We start from the raw sequence: 22,202 nt of genomic DNA, 5'->3' as shown, positions 1-22,202 counted from the left end.
ACGCTGAAAGAGAAAGGAGATAGATACATACAAACCTGTTACAATGGTCCACAGTGGTGGAGGAAGTGGTTCAAAGGAAGTGTCTCAGTCCATATAGAGTCTCATTGTGAGGGTCCTCTTCGGGTGGAGCAGGGTCATCCATGGTTGAAGAATCCTCTCAAAAGTAAAGGTCGATCTGGTGGTTGGTTCAGGCAGTCCGGCGGTGGCTCGTCTGGTGGGGTCGGAGTACAGGCGGTGGCCCGTGATGTGTTCCACGTAGATGTCGCATTTGCACATAAAATGGTTTCAGTAACCAGAAACTGGTTTAAACCTGTAACAGAACAGATGTTTAGCGCCCATAAACCAGTTTGAAAATGGCTGAAACTGGTTTGAGATGAACCTAATTGAATGTAGACTTAACTGATTTGGGTTAAACCAGTATATGCAATGTCTGTCCCAGACCCCTTCCTGGTTTAAGTTAAACCAGAGTCCACCAGCATCCTGGCATGCTCTCTGGGCTGGGCAGGGCTGTTTGCTGGAGCACAGTGGTGTTGGCCACGCCCCTCTCTTTCCTAGCCAGAGTACTATCACTGCTCCAGCTGGCTGAGGGACTGCAGCAGCTGCCAGGCTTCCCCCTTCCTCCCCCGCCCCCCTGGCTGCTCAAACAGGGATCCCCCCTCCTGCCCCTCTCCCACAGGAGGGACCCCAGGACAGAGACATGGCATCTGGTCATGCCCCTCCCATGCCAGCTAATGCTGAGAGGTGTCTGTGTGGGTCTTCAATTTCACTGGAACAAAGGGGAAGACAGCTAGTGGCTTGCAAATGCACCCTGCAGATAAGAAGAACTTGAAACTAATGAAGGCTTGATGGGCTGATAAACTAGCTGCAATCTGTCAGTCTTCAAGAAGAGACAGCGAAAGGCATTAGAAATCACTTGGTTTCTAGACAGTCTGAAGAAGCAAGGAGACCGAGATTGAAAAGCTCAGTATCAACAGATGCAGGGTCTGGCAACACTCCCACCCCTTGAGCAGCTAGCAAGGAAAAGCCTGGTGCTGGAAAAGACCAAAGTGTATTTTTTTCACTCTTATATGAAATCAGTTAGGCACATTTTGTCAGGTAACTAATGATTTTAGGGATGCCACCAAGACAGGTCAAGTGCTGTTATCTCTTAATAAGCTACCTTTACATCATTGGCTTCACTGGAGTTACTCCTGGTTGGTAAAGCTGGTTAAAAGAATGCTGAATCATGATTCCAGGAGGTACCTGCCAAATGTGCCTAACTGATTTCATGTAAGAGTAAGAAAATGCACTTTGGTCTTTTCCAGCACCTTGCTACAAAAGGAGAGCACAGCCTTCTGCATACTGGCATTTATGGCATTCAGAATAATTACATTTTTGGAGTGGGAGATGTTAGACAGACCCACCTAAAAATTAGAAGCCTTGGAATGCTTGCTAAAAATATTCAGCCTTCTCAGAGGATGAGACCAAGCTCACTGCTGCCTTGTCCAGTAATTACCATGATATAGGTATGCCAGGTGCTGCCACAACAGCTTCTAAAAGAGAAACTTCCCTCCTGTACCACCCACACATACCACTAGATGTGTATGAGGGATGTACCTTAACTTCCAAATACCTTTTTAGAAGGAAGAGAGGATACAAAAGCCAAGCTGCTGCTGGTCCGAGTTGCAGCCTTGTCTTCTGCAGCTCTTCTCCCTTTCTGCCATTGACTTGCCTGTCTGAAATTGAAACAGACAGTACTGTCAAGCATACAGAAACCCTGTTCTCTTTTTCTTGACCTTCCATCACCACTCCAAGAAACTTGCTTCCCCAGGTGAGCCCTCTGGCAACCAGATGAGGAATGCCTCGTGGTAAGGGAATTTGATTTCAGGAATCAAATGGGATCCAATATCCACACTTCTGCTGCAGAAGATGCCCTTTTTATGGCCGACCAATGCACAGAAAGGGCTTTCAGAAGAGTTTACCTGCTATTGTTGCTGACAGCAGAGACTTGGAAGTGCATGCTCCTGTTACTATTCATTACTCCTGTAAGGAAACTTTCTGTGAAGGAACCCTGAAGAGAAAACATGGTGGGTTGCAAGGAGAAGGGGCGGATTGAAAGGGTGATGGGTGGAGAAAAATAGTATGGAAAGTATGTGTTTTTGAGAGGATAGAGAGAAAAGAAATTGGATGGATAGTTCTCTGTGTGGAGGAGAATAGCACAAATTGATTGTTTAATAAGAAAGTGGGTTTTTTTACTCAAATGGCTGGCATTTTTTTGTCATCCAGCTGGCATGTGTTTTTTTATGGGAGGTGGGGGCAGAGGAAACTGTTATTAAAATTTTGATGTACTCATATCTGGGAAGAATGGACCAATATCAAAGTTAGCTATGCAAGGTATTTGTGACAGTTTCTCATATGGGATAGAAAAGCGTACAGGACACGCCTTATTTCTCTCTGGCTCTCCTGTGTACACAGAGACTAGTCAAATATATTACACCCAAAAATATATTTTCTGTATGTGAGTGCTTATGAACTCAAACTAAAAAGCATTAGGGAATGTTTATGAACTGTTAGGTTAACAGATGATGTAAAGAAGAAAAATTGTATTTATATTAATTTGTACAGTAACCAAAGAGGTACATTAATGACTTACCATTGCTTAGGCACATATTTTTTATGTTTATTATATTTTGTAGAATTCTTCTCCCAAACCCACACACTCAGCATTAGTTGAAAATCAACAATATTTGTACATATAGGGCCACACTCCCAAGGAGTATTGTGCCAGACCTCTGATGCTGTTTTTAAATTTTATGCTTGCATCTGAAAATTGGGTGCAGAGGTGTGTAAATGCCTGATTTGAATGTATAATTGTAGAATTTTTCACTTATTTAATTGTATGTGCAGTATTTCAGGCAGTTATTGTAGAGGTCATCTTTGGAAATTATGGCATCTTTAGCTAGTTAAGTGGTGGATTATTTTCCTGCCTGAGAATTGGCAATTTCCTGCATTTGCAGATACCCATAGAGATTTTCTTCAGAACAGCCTTCTGTTCAAGAAAGGTCCTCAAAGAAGCAGTTACTAGGGCTGTGTGAAGCTTTGGGTGCTGATTCGATTCAGAGGAGATTTGGCCCAATTTGGTGGCCGAGTCTCCAAATCCAGATTGAATCAGGGGACCAATAAAAAGGTCCAAATTGATTTGAAGCTCTCCTGAAGTTCGGAAAAGATTTAGAGAGCTTCAGTGATTCGGGCAGTCCCCGCCTGCTGCAGCAGGGAGCTGGAGCTGGACTCCCAGAGCTGGTAAGTAAGAGGGGGGGGGCTAAAGGAGAGGAGAAGGGACCATGGGGGGACCACTGTCAGGCCTCATCCCCTGCCTGCTCGCCTCGCAACCCCCGCCTGCTCCCATAGCCCCTCCATGGCTGCCCTGCCCGTCCCAGCTCTGGGTGCTTTAAAAAAAAAAGCTCCACTCGTGGGGTGGTGCTGGGTGGGGGGGGGTGATCCCTGCTGCCCCCCACTGCTTCACACTGCATGGGGGGCTCTGCACAATCCCCTCGACCCGCCCCAGCTCCAGCCCTTTAAGAAAAAAAAAAAACCAAATGAAAAAACCCTGAACTCATGAGCTCCTGCAGTGCCCTCAGAGCTTCAGGGGGCTCATGGAAGAGCCCCTCACATGGCGTGGGGCAGTGGGAAGCAGCAGGGATTGCCCCCCACCCTGTAGGAACTGGCAAGTTTGGGGTTTCTTGGTTGTTTTTTTTTACTTAAAGGGCCAGAGCGGGTGGGGGGCGGGGGGGCTAGGATAGCAGGAGAGGGTTGGGGGGCTCATGCAGACCCCCCCATACAGCGTGAGGCAGTGGGGACTGACAGGGATCAACATCCTGCCTGGCAGCACCCGGTGAGTTTGGGCTTTTCTTTTCCAAGTGCCGGGAGCTGGGGCAGGTGAGGCAGTCATACAGGAGTGGGAGAACGGGTGGGGCGTGGGGCCTGTTTGATTCAGCCGAATTAATTCGGGACAGTGATTCAAATCGATCACTGTCCTCCAAATCAGCCAAATGTGAATCTGAAGCTGCTTCGCACAGACCTAGCAGCTACCTAAATCAACAGCAGTTCGTTCTTTAGGCAATGCTACTTTTTTTTCTTTGAACTGAGATAGGCAACCAAGCTGAAGACTGCTAATGCTTATAATGTGTCTGGCCCTTTATGGACCTTATATAGTTGGTGTTTATATTTTTTGTTTACAAACAAGTATGCTGTATATATAGACGCATGTTTTCATAATTAACAGTGAAATCATTATATCTTAATGATAGCCATTTATCATATGAACAGATTTTATGCCATACATGGCCACTGTTGATTATACTAGCTGACTAACCAATCTGTAACTCACTGCATTGTTTGCATTACCCCTGAATTTGTTGTGTTCAGAGCGGGGGAGTGGGGGAGAATAGGAAAAAAAACATGTATTGGATTAAATTAAGTGTATAGGAGGGGAACTTTCTAATGGAGGATGTGGCACATATTGAGGGTATAGTACAGAAAGTAACTAATTAGAAGGTAGACGATAAAGCAGATAATAACCTTTAAAAATGGGAATGTCGTGATAGTAGAACCTGAGCTGTTGTTTTTAGGAAATAATTTCTAAAAAAATTAAAGCAGCCACAAATCTAAGGTTGTCCCAAATGTAACCAAGCAGTTTTCAGTAGTTTATGCAGACCCTGTAGACAGAGTACTTAGCTTTCTGATTGACTACCTTATATGACTATTATAATAAAATATCCTTAAAACTCACTGCAGTTTAAAAAAATAAAAACTACCATATATCCTTACCAAAGCCAATAGTCTTATAAAGTTGCTTCTAAATAATAAGATGACAACCGAGTCTGATGGTTATCTCAGGATACCTATATCCCTAAAGAACATTGAAATTGAAGTCCAGTAGATATTTTTAGCACTAAATAAGTTATAGCTATCCCTGTATGATTGCATATCCAATTATTACTTTGAAGGATTTATTTTAAAGCGGAATGAAGCACCATACCACAGAGAGTGATTTATTTAGATGCCAGTTCTTGATTTTCCTTTTAAATTGCACTTCACTCAGTGACGAGAGCTTTTTTTTTCCCCTTTTTAGCTGTCACCATTTTTCACTTGTGATGCATGCTGTATAATACATACATTGTTAGTACTAAACATATGTTGTTTTTCTGTTGCCTTAAATATACTTCTTGTTGTTCTACACATCCTCTAAATTTAAAATGTTATTAATAAATCAGCACTAGTTTACAATATCAGGTAAGCCTATTGACTACATTTTATTTGATCTGTCATAAATTGGATATAGTAATTTAATGTTATATATCCTGCTTCACAATGGCAGTGCAGTGTCCACCAACATCTTTGTTACAAGCAAAGTTTCTCATTAAAAGACCCTCAGAAACCAGGAAATCTCCAGATATCAAAAAAGTACCCATAAATAGCTGACATACCGTAGCAACTTTTGAAGGTATATATTCTATTAAAGATTTAAGTATTTTAAGTAGTGATATGTAATTCAAAATAGTTATTAAATTAAAATGCTGGCCTCTATGTGACTGTACTTTTAAAATTTGCCTATTGTCACTTCCATTGTCTTGTCTGTATGTGATGCCTCTTTAATTCTGACTGCTTAAAGACCACATCCTTACACTATTTTCTCACTCTGTCTCTTCCAACTCTTTTCTTATGCCTTCAAACCAAGCAAGTGCATGATGCCTCTGCCTACCATGTCACAAATACAAAGAACAATAAGCACTTTACAACTCAGCTTTCAGAATCCACATCAAAACAATTCAGTTTCAAAAGCACGGACAGGCTCAGGCTCTTCACTAAGCCAGTCTCTAGTTATCTGGCTCTGGCTTCCTACGGTTTTTCCACACAATTCTACAAGAGTAGTTGCAAGACCCTTCTCTTCTGTCGCTTTTGTGGCTACCTGGCAGGGGCCGTCCTGTGACACTGCGCTCTCACATGCCAAGCTCAATTTTCTCTTTTAATCTTACACCTTTTGATTTATCTCAACTTCTCATTCTGCTATTTATGATACATTTTGTAAATTTATCACTCATCTCCTTACTCATTTGGACCTTAAGTGGCTATACAATTAAACACGCTGTTTAGTGATTGTTGGATAGTTCCGTTCTTGATTTCATATAATGTGTGTTAAAGGACGAATATAATTATTTCAGTGCCTTAAAAAATCCATTGCTATAAAGTCATTTACAGTGTAAAAACCGTGTCAATAGAAAAAAATGAAGTAATGACACTTGTAAGCATCTAATCTTCGTTTTATACAACTATCATTCTACCACAACAGCTTTCTATGTTTCTTTCAATAAAATGTAGTGATGCTGATACTTTTTTCAGGACAGGGTGTGGGCCAATGTGGGGAAGAGTTTAAACTGTGTTATTGCCATGGTGGACAGACTGCTTGAAAAAGGCAACAGCAGGAATGTGGAAGAAGGTGAAATTGCCCCTTCCCCAGCAGATTGCGTGGTATCTCATACAGGTGGTAAGCAACCTTTTTTTAAAACATTGACTGAGTAAATAGCATGAAAAAGTGACAACAATGTGAAAAGTCAATAGTATCGTTGATGAAAATTCTGATAGCAAGCTATTGCACACTGCTGGCATTGAATGATAGAAGCTATTTATCAAATTGTATCTCAGTTGTACACTCAAGAACTGCTTGCGTTGCTTTTTGGAGGGTGCAGGGTATAAATAAACACCTTGAAAGAACACTGTTTTGCTTTGAATTTTCTGGAATGATTTAATTTAATTTAGGTTTTCCTTGAAAAAACTAAGAGCATACATTAACCCTTAGCAAACTTGTAAGGAAGATTTAACACACTGTTTCAAAGTGCTTTTTGTTTATACATCTTCCACTGCTTCCAATATCAATTTGATTTTTTTTTTTTTAACAATACACTGGATCTCTTTTGTGAATACAGCAGTTACTTCAGAGTTAAACATCAGGTAGAGAATGGTTTAACAGAATACTGTGAGAAAATTCTGCATGATCTCTACAGTGGACATTGGCTCCAATATTCGGATTTTCCTACATGCCAGGATTTTCAACTGTTTTCACTGCGTGTTTGGTACATGTCAAAAGGACAAAGGTCTGTCTGAGACACATAGTCCATCAGGCTTGCACACTAGTTAAGGCACACTAGTTTCTGTAGCTAATGGGTACTATCATGTTAGTCTTCCTTTGACTCTCCAGTCCAAACAACTTTATACCTGGGCAATAAAGGGCAGCCTGCATATGTAAAGAAGGGGAAAGTTTGATGTTCTGATAATTTTATAAATATGAGGAGAGTCTTTTTAAAATGTATATTGTACCCTGGAAAAGCAGTCCTTCGAAGGTGTGTGCTATACCAAAGGAACGCTTACTTTTCCTTAGGACAGGAAAAGAAATAGAACCTACTTTTGTGCTAGACACCACTACAGAACCTACCTTTCTTTTATTAGATGGCCTTAATTTTGGTTCAGTGGTTTCTTTTTATGCTCTTTTTTTTCATGATTTGGTCTTACATCAGAGATTTTTAAATTAGAAGAGTTAGTTTTTAAGTCCGTGTTAATTTAGTTAGACTTAAAGGTATTCTTCTTGTATTGTTTGTGTATTGGCTTTTGGTTCTATCCTTAATTTTTAATGAAGCTGTAAAACTAACACTTTTATCAGTATGACAGGTTTGTGCCAAGAATGATACCATTCCAGATCTCTGTGACAAATACGTTACTTCCGGTTCTTTATATTTAGAACTGGGAGATCTACACAGAGAATGTATCCTTTAAATTTGCTTCTGAGAGTTTCTTGCTGTCAGGTAGAGTTTACCTGTCTCTTAGTAGAAGAATGAATGATTAATTTGTGTTCTGTACTGTATTCTCCAATAGTTATCTCAGGGGCAAGGTATCAGCAGAGTATATTTTCAAAGCAATGCTATACTTACTGTAATGTTTCTCTGATAAGAAGGTACGCCGTAGCACAGGTGACTGAGGCATACTCTTAACTTTGTAACTATCCTCAAGCATGAAACTCAACAACCCTACTCTGATAAAGGAAACAAAACTCAATGCTGGCATTCTTGTGGAAAATGGCTCATTTCCCTGTCAAATAATTAGGTTTTACTAGTTTTATTACTACTTGATGGTGTCTACTGGATGTTTAAATAGCAAATATTGGATTTGGTTTGTAAACAAAGCAGATATTTCCAGAATTCCCCCCCTTATTTTTACTAAAAGTGTTTGCTTGTATATGTACGGTACTTTATCTGTACTCCAGATGGCATGGAGTACTTTGGCTGTAGACAGAAATTTTAGATTATTTTAATATTGTTTTGCCAATCTAAAGGAAGCACAGAATTTAGATTCATAGTGTATGTGTGGTTTGGATGGAGGCCCTCTGTTTACAAAAATAAGAATTTTTTAAAGACACAGAAGAGCCAAAGTTTAAAAAACTGACTTCTACCGTTCTCTTGTTCTGTCAAGGCTTGGGGACTTTTTCTTTGAGGTCCTTTATAGATTTAAAGATCTTCGAGCAGTCTCATCCCATTTCTGTTTGCTATTGCATATGGCCATAACAAGTGGTGAAAAAGTGCTTCTGCTTTCACTCAAATTTTACAGTGCTAGTTGTAATATTGATTAGAATTGTAGCTCAGAAACTCAAAATACTTTGAATTACATTCCTCTAAGAGATTTTAGCCTGAAAAAAATTTAAGAAATGTAATAAATTTTGCCCTTTAAGATTGAAGATACTGCTCTATGCTTAGCAATAATGGTGATTGTAATGGTTTGGAAATAATGGGAAATGGCTTTTGAGAGACATCAGTTTGCAAAGTAGTCTTCTTGAGCTAACAGGTTTCTAGAAATTACAGCCCTGGAGTAAATTCTTCTCTCAAACTCTTCTGTTATTTCTGCTCAGTGTTTGCTGAGGGCCTGATATTACTGAGAGAATCTCCAAGAATTGACTTCAATGGTGACATAACTTGTCCCTTATAGAGATTTTTTTCCTGGGTTTCTGGATTATCTAACTAGTGTCACATTATAGGTTCTTCATCGCTTTCTGCATCACAATTTTTTCTCATGAAGGCTTACATTTAATGGTCATGTTGGCTTAAAGCAGTTTTATCAAGGATAAGTCTGGGAACTGAAATATTTTGACATATTAGACTTAGGTCCACATTAAGAAAAGTTTGGAAAGCAGCAGCAACTGTTTTATTTCAAGGTTCATAATGGTTTCACTATAACTTCCTGAACCTTTTGTCTTTAGGGCCATATTTTCCATGCTTGATCTCTGCCTAAAAGTACGTGTTTTTCCCCGCTCTTTTTTCATGAAGTGCAGCATTAAGGATGCATGGTTACATACCCAGTAGCTGAAAGTTGTAAACTCAGCCTTAGCTCTACTCACTTAGACATAACAGCATGTAGCCTTTTGGTTACATGACACCTTACTGTTTCTCAAATCCAATGTATTATGATATATTTCAGCAGCAGTGGCAATGGCAATCCCTCAATTCAAGGATGACCTCTACCATGGATCATTGAGGGGTCTTGAGGTAACTTAACAGTCCAATCCTTGAGCCACAGATCCATGCACAGAAATTGCTGTTCTTTCCTCAAGGGAGAGTAGGTGATAGGCTGGGATTTCTCTCCTTTTCCTTCCTCCATTCTCTTCCCTGTGTTGAGGGCAAGAAGCTTTACCAGTTAGTTGAAATTGCACTCCCAATGCAGTTGGTTATGAGCCAGCTCCTCCCAGGTCTTGATTTTGGCATCCATTTTTTGAGGTATGCCTTCAGTGTTTCCTTGTAGCATTTTCTCTGGCCGCCACAAGATCTCAGGCTGCAGCTAAGCTAGGAGCAGAGCACTTGTTCTGGGAGTTGAAAGTCAAGCATTTACAGAGTGTCCAGTCCAGTGAAGTTGGTATTTGAGGATCACTGACTCAATGCTGGTAACATTGGCTTCAGCAAGAATGCTGGTGTTTGTGCAGTGATCTTCCCATTTGGTGCAAAGGATTTTCCAGAGGCCTCAGTGGTGATAGTTCTACAGGCTGTTGTGATGACAACAGTAGGTCATCCATGTTTCACATCTGTAGAGGAGAATGAGGATGATGACTATGTTGTAGATTCCTTCAGTTGCTTATTGATATGCATGTACTCCCTGAGTGCACAGGTACCATAGTCACACAGGCGTCGAGATTTATTTGCTTTAACTGTCCTTATAGACCATGAATGGGGCACACCCACCCTTGTGTTCCACCCCTAGACCAGACAAGTCAGTGCAACCTTCACTCCTCATTTTCTTTCAACCAGGTTTTCATAAGAATTAGCACTTTTCCTACCCACTCTGATTTGCTCTGGCCTCTAGCTCTTCAAGGCCTTTTGTCTCCAGCTTCAGTCTGGTTTTATTCTTTTATCTTTTTTACTTTCTTTACCACTCTCATCTTTCAACTTTTTTGGTGGGAGAATTAGGGGAGAGAATCTTTCTTCAAGTAATGGGACCCTGAACCCCCTGCTTCCTTCATTTGTATCACATGGTATCTCCATACCTGAGGGCCATTATTTTGACTTCACACTCAAAAAGAACTCACCTCAAAATGCTGTCTACTTTTTCCTTTCTTCTGTTCCCATCATGATGGCTTCCCTCAGTTTCTCAGGATTTAAGCTATGTCTTTGATGTGACACCTTCATCTAATGGGCAAGAAAAGTTGTTATTGCCTAGAAGGGTCTGACAATCCTGGAAAGTGCACCAATTGCAAAATTTTAACCTCCCTGAGCCAGAAAAGAACATGAGACCACAATTCAAATCTAAAGTCTGTAGGGTTGGTCTGTGATCCTTTTTGGGGAGAGAGTCTGTTTGTCAGAACCTGGAAAGACTGCTACAGAACACCGAGCCAGAACTTAGAAAGTGAAATGCTCAGAAGTTGCAAAGATTGTTTAATTGGATGTTGAATTGTGTTAAAGTTTGTTAAAAGACCACCAAGATGGTCTTACCATCAGTGGTTACAGTTTGCTTTACCAGTGTATGTGGCAATTTCAGCAGCTTCCCTAAGAAAGGCTGTAGATTGAAATCTGCAAATTAGTCCCCTGGAATTTAATTCTCACCCTTACAAAATGTGCAATTGGTGGAAGCCTCCAGCAGTGATGATGCATTTGACAAAGGGTTCCTGCAATAGATCTATGACTCTGATACCCACCTCTGTGTAACATGGATATTTTATTTGGAGTTGCCCACCGTGAGAATATGCATGTGGGCAAGCACTCAAAGGAGAAAGAAAAGTTGCTTAGCAGTAAACTGGAGTTCTTCAAGCTCTGTTGTTCGTATGTGAATGAAACCTCCTGTTCTCCCTTCATCTTCCCTGGAGTCCATTTACACTGTGGAACTGTGGTTGAGAGAAAATTGAGAAGTGGGAAGTCTTCAGTATAGAGCACAGGGAGGAGCAGAGTGCATGTATGATGCATGAGTAACACTCAGGCAAAAAATTTCCCAACATGTACACTTGAAGCACAGGTCCATGCACACAGTAAGTGCATCTGGATAACTGCTAAGTAACTTTCCCTTTTGTGCTCATGTACACACATTCATGCTATGTTGTCTGTGTGTTAGACCCAACCACAGAAATCATTTATAGGAAAATTTTACAATAAATTGAACTTCAATATTATACATGCAGTGTACATACAACCAGCAAATTAATACTGAAAAACCTTTCACTAGTGAACTTACAGCTCAGTTATTTCATAATTGACTGCCCTATCCTGGGATTGACTCTTAAGAAAGGCTGTGGTTTTGATTGAAAGAAAAATGTATAATACATACAGAGAGAAGAATCTATTATATAAAAAGTCTGTCCACAAGAATTTATTAGCTATAATAGCATGAAAATAGTGTAAGTATAAAACAATGGGGGGAAAAATATGTTCCAACATGCATATAAGAAAATATGAAAGTGATGCTCAAAATTATTTAACTCGTTGCTTATGGTCCTTAATTAAAAACTCATTAATTATATACACAGTAACTGCAAAAAACTGGGTTGCACTTGCAACTTCAATGTTGGTATTTCCTGATTTCTATGTTCAGTGTATGGAATTCCTAAAATTTTTAAATAAAAATATCTTTAGCTTTTAATTTTTTTTCATCATAGATGCTGCCCATTAAACAGAAATTATGCCCTCCTTAATCTAACATTTTTCTTGAAGTCTGACCTTTGAATGTATTCTTAAGGCATTCCTTCAGTATTCTTAACCGAGTTATTGGTTTCCAAGGTAACAGTGTACCGTTTCATCAGCACAGGATTATGATTTCACTGCAGGATAAAGCTTGAAAGTGAAGATGGATTTTAAGGGAGAGCATTCTTTTTAAACATACCTGATTTTGCTGTTGAAAATTACTTGAAAAGTTACATTTTCTACCAGTTTTCTTTTTTTTTAGTACAGAGTGCAAAAGTCTCTTTTACAGGATTACAGCAGTTTACCATAATTCAAATACAGAATTCTATATGCATATAAATATATATCTTATAAATTGTATGTGAAACAGACTGAGTGGATAGTTTTTTATAGAGGGATCTGCTCACTGAAATTAAGAGGGATTCAACAGATCTAAATTGGATCACTTTCGTAATTACATATTCTTTGAAACCAAGTTGAGTGTCTCTGCACCTGACCTGATATCTTACTTATGACAAAATAAATCCAGAGCATTTGAAACCACGCTCTTTATAATTTTCACTCCTAGTTGAATAGTTTGGCATTTTAAAATTGTCATTTGTTATGGGGAAGATAAACAACTCTCCAGGGGAAATTTGTTTTCCCTAAACATCAGAAGCTATCTACTTTTGAAAGTAGAATAATGGATACTTCCACAAAATTTTCTCTTGTGTTCCTTCCTTTTGTCCTCCTATCCTTTCTCTTCTTTCTCATCCTTCTACCCTGTAGCTTTCCTGTCTAATCTCCTTCTTGTTTTTGCTTATGTGGCCATTATATACTTCCTTATCTTTTCCCTTTTCATGATCTTTCTTCCCCCTTTTTATTATCCTCTTCTTTTTCTTTTCTTAAAATATATGTAGCCCAGACTACTGAGATGTGTCCAATTTTACTTTTGTAATTTCCATCTAAGTCACTGAAGTGCACAGGATCTTCCAGGAGCCTAAGTTTTTGCTGGGGACCTAAACTTCAGCTATTTAGAATATACAGAACTGTTGCCATCTTGGCTAACCCAAGTGCTTAGGGACCTATCTTCCACCTAAGGCTATTTGGGATTTTCAGTATAGGTATCCTTGTGACTGAGTTCCTAGCAAGGTTTGATCCAGTAGATTTGCTATGATATTTTCTTCAGTGGACCTCAGAGCCATGTTTCCTTCCACAGCCTTTCATATGAAAGGATGACTTTGATGATTAATTCTAAGTGAGGGTTTCAGACTCTGAATCTCAGTCTCACATAGGTAGCGAACAGCTGCAAGTAGTTGCTATGGTTGAAAGAAGAGAAGCTTTCAAACACACCCCTCTGTTCAGCAATTCCTGCTGGTTGGGTTGGGTTGTCCCACCCTCTGAGTTTGGCAACAGTTGTGGATCTCAACCCCACTCCTAAACACCTGACTTTTTTTCATTTAAAGTATAGAGAATTTAGATCCCTAGTTTTTGAATTCTGCTCTTGAGTTGGGCACCTAGATCTTAAGTGCAGAGACTCTCAGTGCTGACACATCTAAACCTTTATGAGTTTCACCTACATATTTTAAATGAATCAATAATATTTTGAAACATATAATTTGAAAAAGATATAATTCGGTTAGTGTATAGATTTGGCGAGTTTTGTGTCTGTGGAGTTATTAGCCACCTTCTGTTTTCTGCATGGCTTTTCTCCTGAACAGCACTGATGACACACATTTGTTTGTGTCACGTGGTTTCCAGACCCACCGTTAATCAGTGCACAGGTATAATATCCCAGGTCCTCGGCAGTAAACTAATAATCTGTCTTTAATCTTTGAAGTCCACTTCATCATCAAAGTTGAGGAGTTAATATAAGTTGTGCAGTTACAGCAATTTATGGCTTTTATATTGCAAACTGTAGCTCTAAGTGAAGCTATTATTATTTCTATAATGTTTACCACAATAACACCTGTAAAAGCTTGGCTGCTGTCTTTGAGTTAAACCTAACTCTGAGACCTTAATTAGGAAAATAAATTGTTTAACTTCATATAGTACTAAGTCACATAATGTGAGCAATGATAAATAAGATTTTTAACACCCTCTCAAAGATGCTTACCTCAGAAAAATTATTCTATTTTAGCGCAAATATATTCAGTTTACCTAACTTGTTTAATTTGTGAATAGCAAGACAGCATTTTTTTGTTCCTTCATTTGTGTTGCTTGACCTATTTCATTTCTCATCTTCTAGTGCTTCTAGTAGGTTGTTTACCTAGTTCATGTGCTGAGGGAGAAAGTGAATGAGATTAGGTAAGTAAATAGTAAAGTTACTTGTGAAGTATGGGCCCATTACCTTTTCTTTACCATAGCATCCAACAGTGGTACCTCTCCGTTCTGATTTCTGTGATCATTCATTTTGTCTGGTTTTTAATTGCATATATTTTTTATTTTCTTTCTGAGGCAGCTGGAAGCTTCTGCAATCTATGGCCGAGGACAGCTGTTCATTTTGAGCAATAAGAATTTCCTTGAAATTTCTCCCACCATAGCACAGTAACCTGTCTCCCTTGTACTTTAATAGCAGCCTTCAGCTACCTGAAGGGGGGTTCCAAAGATGGAGGATGGAGCTAGACTGTTCTCAGTGGTGGTAGATAACAGAATAAGGAGTAATAGTCTCAAATTGCAGCAAGAAAAGTTTAGGTTAGATATTAGGAAAGACTTTCTCACAAGGAAAGTATTAAAACACTGCAACAAATTACCCAGAGATGTTGTAGAGTCTCCATCCTTGGAGGCTTTTAAGAGCCAGGTAGACAAAATCTTGGCTGGGATGATCTAGTTGGGTGTGGTCCTGCTTTCAGCAGTTGGTGATGACCTCCTGAGGTCCCTTCCAACTCTAATTTACTATGACTGTGATTCCACTGCTTTGCATTGACCTGGAAGAGGCAGGGGGCCAGGGCCCATTCTCTCCAGCAGCAGTCTGCCTGGGGTGTAGACAGAAGTTACAATTTTGGCTTGATCTGGCCACAGAAAGCAGTTTATAGCTGTGATCAGACACAAGTGCATGGCTGGAGACAGCTTCAAAAATGGCTGAGCAGGTGAAAATCTGACCCTCATTGCATGAAGTATCAGATAAAGACATTTCCAAATGTAGCATCTTTTGTAACTTGTGTCTGTGGAGCTCCCAGCCTGTCGCTGTTTTCAGAATGGAAAGGGGGAAAGGGAGTTAAGAGAGTTCACTCTGGGGTTTTATCACCCCTCCCACACACACACACACACACACACACAGAGCACTAGCTGGGGGGCCCCAAGAATGAGTTCCCTCTGCTTCCTTTCCCCCCTCCCATTCTGAAAACAGTGAGCACTGGCAGAGAGACATTGCTGTTGCTGTGGGAACCTGGCTGCAGACTCCCAGCCCACAACTAAATTCCCCTCTCCCCTGGAACCAGCAGTGAACTTCTGTTTGGTCTGGAGTAATGTTGTATCCCAGAATGCTTTGCAGAAATTGTTCTGAGTTACAGCTGAGAGCTGCACTTCTGTCTGCACTCCTGCAGATCCAGGAGGACTTCTGTTGTAGGAGAATGCCCCACCCTGTTCAGCTGATTGGTGGGAGAGGAGAGCCATTCTCCTGTGGTGTGATACATCCCTGAACAGTTTTCTGCTGCAGGAGAATGCCTCCACCCTGCCAATCAGCTGATTGGTGGGAACAGGATGAAATTTTTCAAGGCAGGGTCCCTGAGAACTCACCCCTGGACAGGCTGTCAGAAAACCAGTGTTATCCTTTCCTCCTCCTCCCTTGGAGAGAGGAAAGAAGAGCAAAAGACTGTGGGGTATTGGGTGCCCTCAATGCTCGAGAAGCATATGGCCATTCATGTTAGATTGAAAGGAAAAAGGCTTTTAATCCTGGCTTTTCTTGTGTTGTTCTGAAGGTTTGAGGTTTATGTAAGTACTTGATAAAACACCGGTTTCAGGAAGTTGTAGTTTGTACCACTTTCTTCCTTCAGGAATTCCATTAAGAAAAAATAGTTTTAAAGCGCAGTTAGGATTCTGTGGGGCTAAAAGCAAAGGTAGGGTTTAATCCAAGGCTGGAATTAACCACTGTTGTTGTCCTGGGGCAAAGTGTTAATTCAGATACTTCTCTGGTACTCAACCTTGGATAATAGGGTAGGCCATCTATAGGTTCTTGCTATAAAAGCCTTTGTCCTGTGAGAAATCCAATAATTGTTTTTGGTTTAGGAGATCTGCTGCCACTGACTGCCCAGTAGATGTCCTGAATCAAGGTAGTCTGCCATCTACCTCAGCAGCAAACAGTTTGGAACTAGCTGCAGGCCCTATGATAGAGGGGCACGTTCTTCACTGCTGCTGTCATCCTCTGGATCAAATTAATACTGCTGGAGTCTTACCACATAGGTTATGGCAGCAGATGACAGAATAACCTAAAGTTGAATACAGATGATTATTATTATAATCTTCCTTTATAAAGCTGCCTGTATGCAACACTGTTTTACTTGGCCAAATTTACTAAGTCAGTAATAAATTCTAAAATGTTCCCCATAAATCATTCATACCACATTTCCTAAGAACAACCTAACAGCTGCAGTGGTTCCCAAAAGTAACTAGTTCTATGGGCTATTCAGAGATCTATGTAGAATGAACTGATGACTTCAACTTACTTTCTAGTTGAAGTATCTGCATCAGAAAATCAGTAATCATAACTGATGTCCTTGTTGGTACATGCACATAAAAACCCTTATGACTTTTTATATGTATGTAATGTAAAGTCACCCGATGAGGGGCTACTGGTGCAGCCAGCCCAGTATTTGGAGAATTGCCTGGCCTCTGTACAGACGAGGGTCGCAGAGGGCCCGAAAGGCTGTATGTTGGCCAGCCAAAGAGCGAGTGTTGCTAAGCCTGATGGCCTATGGGAGCTGCTCAAGGGAGCAAGGCAGGCCCTGTAAGGGGCGGCACAAAAGAGGCCCAGTGGGAGAGGGCAGAGGGGAAGAGGCTCCTAGTGAGAGGGGTGGTGGTATGAGTGAGGCCTGGAATAGAGTAGTATGGGAGAGTCCTAATAGTATACTGAGTTTGGCCCAGCCTCAAGCCGGGGCAGATGGGTGCCATCTGTGAGGCATGGGCCATGGTGTAGGGAAGATACGGAGCTGTGGATAGAGCCCCCTGGCATCAGGGCAGTGAAAAGGGAAGTCTCCTGCTTATTATATCAAATAGTATAGCAAGTCATGGCAGGTGAGTTGGGGCAGACTGCCGTAGGCAGGTGGGCGGGCCAATGTGAGACCCAGCCCCCTATCGGTGTTCTTAATGGAGCCTGAAGGTCATGGAGACCAGCCTTACAGCTGGACCCATCAGAAATACATTGACCTGCAGTGATGGGGAAGCTTGCAGTCTTCTTGTTGTTGTTCCTGTTCCATGGATGGATGAATGGATTGATGGAAGCACTTAGTCTCTAGGTCTGCCAGTTTGGAACTTGTTCAAATATTTAATTTCACTTAAAAAAGTTAAAAGAACAAATATGAGATTATCCCCTTCAGTGAATGAATTCTCTGGTTTTTATACATGAAAGGCTACTGTAGTTTTATAATGGAGATTAAGTGGCAATGCAGTCCTGCTCCAGACTTATTAACTAGCTCCACCTACTGGAGATGAAACATAAAGTACTTTTAAACAGCAAACAAGTTTTCAGCATAGTCAAGCAGTTGTTTGCTTGGTACAAGTTATATAGTTCAGTTTGAATAATTGTATCTTTTAATTTGCTGGAAAACAAATCTGTTTTTGGTCTAGAGCAATGTTCCAATGTTGTCCAGAACTAATGGTGATTGTCCTCATAGACCATTCATGTAAACGGGGTAATGTTTTCATTGTTGTTGAAAACCATTTTTATAAGTGTGACCAAAAAGAAGCATCAAAAGTGATATAAATATTTCTAATGGGTAATTTGTCTGTTACTCCATAGTGTTTGTAGGACTAAAAGGTTCAATAAGAGTTAGTTGAATCATTCTTATATACTACTCCATGTTAGTGTTTTTGACTATTAAAGGAAAAATTAGTCTTGAGAAATTCCAGAAGTGTCAGTCACTTAAGATTTTCAGATTAACTAAATTATCAACATGATAACTCATTCCTTGTTTTCATCTGTATACCCAAGGAAATTGCAAACATACTTGGATGGCAGATATCCAGAAAATATCTTGGTGCTGAAGGAGTTTATTGTGGTTCAGTACTGACTCAGAATGGTGATTCAATAGCTATCACTTTTAACTGTCTTGTTTTAATGAGTGCTGTATTACTGGCAAGGGCCACTTGTATTCTGAGATTATAAAACCATGGTTGTGATTGATTGAAATCATTGAAAATCATGAAAATGTGTAGTTCGAGGCTGTAATTCCTTCAAGCACTTTATTAATTAGTGTCATGGTGCAGTGTCTCCTGTAATTCTTGTACTATCTTTTTATCCTGATGTTCCATGTAAATTTCATTGTGAACCATATGATTCTGTCTTAGTCCTGCTGAAGATTGTGGTTATTCTCTACTTCTCTCAATGCTCTGTGTTCTTGAACATCAGAGCATTGGTCTCAGTTTCTGAGGCAAACCTGTTTTTATGGTATGTTATGCATTGGATGCATCTAATGTCCAACCCCAGCTTCATGATTCTTTTCAGCTGAAATGTTCTGTTAAGGGGAGTATTATTATGCCATATTGTTACATTGACTTAAGCTTTATTCTTAAAGAATCCTTAAGTTTTGTGGAAGTACTGATTTAGTCCTGCAGAGTTGGAGTTCCAATGCTGCTGATTATCGGTCCCATAGCATTTAATAGTTTTTTGGGCAGAAGCTCTCTGGAAGACTTCTGTTCTTTTTCTCCTCAGTGAGATTGTTCTGTGTATTTATAATCTGGATCCTGTCTGCAACAAAAGCCTTTTCCTCTTTTTCTTTCTGTTGCCCAGCATTTCAGTGTCTCTCTCTTTTCCCATGAGTCCTTTTAAAACCCATCCTTTGACATGTCTGTTCCATTTGCCCTGTCCACTTATCCCTTCCTTTAGAAGACAGAAAATCTTAGATCTTCCAAGCCAAGCCACCTCCATAGTATATCTATTCTTAGTCAAGCCACAACTGTCAATCAAGTGCTTTCCTTGACTTTCCTCATCTTGTGAGTACATATTAGTGGCCATGTCATTAAGATGAACATACAATGACAGAGGCATTCATGATACAGCACATTTCCTAGTAACAACTATATAACAACTCTATAATATTAACCAAAATTCCCAAGTATTAGAGATGTTTTTCTCTCTCCTTTCCAAATTAGTAGTTATTTGAAAAGTGCTTTGGGGACCTCCCCTTTAGAAAAGGGCTATTATGATTAATGTATCCTCCTCAATGTTTGTTGTTTAAACACAAGATACAGGTCCTATATAAAAATTTCTTAGCTCTGCCTAAGTAATCCCAAACCAGTGAAGTTGTATAAACTAGGTCACAAAATGAAACTAATTTCCAGAGCCTACGCTCTCCTTTTCATTTGCTCTCTGGTTATCATTGCATTTGCCAGACCTTCAACATCGTGACATTTTGAAGTTCCAAGTTCCCTGATACCAGCAAGTTCAGACCCTTGAGATTGGACAGATGTCTGTCAATTATACTTCCAAGGCTACTCTGATGTGGCCAGATGTGACCTTGTTCATTACTATGCCAAACCTGAAGAAAAATTCTTTTTTTATTATTAAGAGAATATTCTTATGCAGGCGACATTGCTTTTGTGGCATAGTATATATTATATGTTCCAGGCTCAGTCATTATTTTATTTGCTATCATTATCAAACTGTTTTAATAGATTGGTAGAATTTGAAACTAGAACGGATGATTAAATCATCCTGTCTGACCTCTTGTATAGCACAGACCATTAACTTTTACCTAGTTAGCCCTGTATTGAGCCCACTAACTTGTTTTGATGTTTGATTAACATACCTTTCAGAAAAACATCCAGTCTTTATTTGAAGACAGTAAGAGATTGACAATCTACCACTAACCTTAATAGTTTCTTTCAATGGTTAATCATCTTCCCCTTTAACTCAGATTTAAAAAACTGTGCCCTATTTCAAATTTGAAATTGTCTTGCGTTAGTTTCTATCCATTAGTTCTTTTTATGTGTTTTCCCCCTAGATTAAAGAGCCCATTAGTACCTAATAAATCAGAAAAATCAAGTCACTTCTCAGTTTCCTTGTTCACAAGCTAAACATATTAGCCCTGTAAGTTGAAGTAAGACATTTTCTTCTTTGTAATTCTTCTCTGTTTAGTTTCAATACTTCCTTGTTTATATATCCAGTTATCTCAAGATACAAGAATTACACTGGAGTTACAGAATTACACTGGAGGTTCATTTTTAATTGTTTGTCCACTGTGACCACAGTTCCTTTACAGTCACTAAGTTTCAGGTTACAGTCCTCCATTCTCTAGACATACAGCATTTCTTGACGTAGTTGTGTAACTTTCCATGTGACTGCATTAAAATACATTTTGTTGGACTGGGTTTGGTTTACCAAGCAATCCGTATTATTGCCCTGTCCTTGTGTTTGTTTCTTGTAACATAGGATCTGAAAAGATTGATTTATCCTTTGTAGTTCCCTATCCATATTATATATCTTACCCAAAATTAAGTTCATTTGTATATATATTTTTGGACGTCATAGTTTATATTCATTTCCCCACTGCCACACAGGACCTTTCTTCCCTGCCAAAATATTTTTTTTGCATTTAAAGTTGGCCTTTCCCTGATCTGGCTTGGAATATTACCTAAAACAATTTGTCATTACCTGTCACTTAATTATGAATCTAACTGGAATGTATGTTCAGATAAATTGGTCATCCTTAATTACATCCATTTAGAGCTAATCTCATTTCTTGATGGACAGGATTCAGTTGATCATATACTTACTTGTAGTGTTCTCTGGATCTATTGATTGCCATATGTATCTTAAAATGATGTGATTAAAAGCTGCATATCTACTCCAGACCAGTGTGAACTTTGGTTTGATAAAATAAGGGATAGGCAGATAATGGGTGGTTAAGACATAGGCCTTACTTTATTAAAACCTACAAAACCTGAGATGTAGTAGGACCAGTTGGGATAAATGATTCAATTTTTGTATATAGTTATTCTTTTTTGATACACTCAAGCATTCCATTTTTTAAGGATTTAGGAATTCTCTTTTTCTTATATTATCCTTCCTATACACAGCAAGGCCTATTTCAAAATACTGTGACACACATCAATTTTCATTACTTTTGTCTAACCTTTAATGAATTCCAAAACTATTTATTTGCCATCATTAAATACCCAAAATAAAAATACATATACAGTTCAAAAAAAGGAACAGAAGAATGACCTGGAGGTTAGTGCTTTTCTAGGCTATAAATTAAATTATTACTCTGCCATGCTGGTATCATTTTTGTATTGCCTCCTTCACCATTCTTTTCTCAGCTCTGAGCTGTTCTGCCTTTTATGACTAAACATTAGTTATTTGAATCTGAACAACTTAGGCTAAGTGCAGACATTCAAAAAGCCCCTGGTGGAAGCACTCTATCTTGCTTTACTTATAATACTTTAAGTTAGAGCATGATCAAACCAAAAAGACATTCGCTGTTCAGTGGTGGGACTTAAACCTGTCTTCACTGGCCACTGGGCGTGCTCCTGCAGACCTCCCAGGAGGCTGCCAAGGTAGCCCTCTTCCCAGCTCTGCCCCCGCCCACCAGCTCTCAACTGTCAGCAGAGGCTGGGGGAGGGGAAGGGGAGACCCTGGACCCCTTTCCCTGCAGCCCCCTGGCCAAGCACATCATGAAGCCAAGGTTGCAGCAGGGAGAGAGACCCTTGCATCCCTTCCCCCAAAGCCCCCTAAGGTGAGCAGCCCTCCCAGCCAGCCCAGTGGGGTTGCAGGGGAAAGGGTTCTGGGATCTGTGTCCCTGCAGCACCCCAGCCAGGCAGCGGCCTACTGCAGGGCCAGGACTGCTGTGGGGAGAGAGACCCTGAACCTCTTCCTCTGTGACTCCC

General features: G+C 39.9%; 1 protein-coding gene and 1 long non-coding RNA gene across 4 annotated transcripts in view; one reads left to right on the top strand and one right to left on the bottom strand.

Moving 5' to 3' along the window:
• LOC109309632 overlaps positions 1 to 2,057 on the bottom strand; it is a 5,226-nt gene extending 3,169 nt beyond the window's left edge. Inside the window, exons 1-2 of the long non-coding RNA XR_002100989.1 lie at positions 1,962 to 2,057; positions 1,597 to 1,715 (exon numbers count right to left, since the gene is read on the bottom strand). This is a non-coding gene — a long non-coding RNA (uncharacterized LOC109309632). The remainder of the gene's footprint in view (positions 1 to 1,596; positions 1,716 to 1,961) is intronic.
• Positions 1 to 22,202, top strand: part of INPP4B (inositol polyphosphate-4-phosphatase type II B) — a 385,552-nt gene that overhangs the window by 275,593 nt on the left and 87,757 nt on the right. For all 3 annotated transcript variants that reach the window (XM_019534402.1, XM_019534401.1, XM_019534403.1), the window contains exon 16: positions 6,379 to 6,523. In XM_019534402.1, the coding sequence (XP_019389947.1) occupies positions 6,379 to 6,523 (145 nt within the window). The remainder of the gene's footprint in view (positions 1 to 6,378; positions 6,524 to 22,202) is intronic.

The sequence above is a fragment of the Crocodylus porosus genome, unplaced genomic scaffold, assembly GCF_001723895.1.
Source record: "Crocodylus porosus isolate Cpor-Errol unplaced genomic scaffold, CroPor_comp1, whole genome shotgun sequence".
NCBI classification, from domain to species: Eukaryota; Metazoa; Chordata; order Crocodylia; family Crocodylidae; genus Crocodylus; species Crocodylus porosus.
Note: the sequence above shows the minus strand (reverse complement) of the source record. Positions and strands in the feature narration are given on the sequence as shown.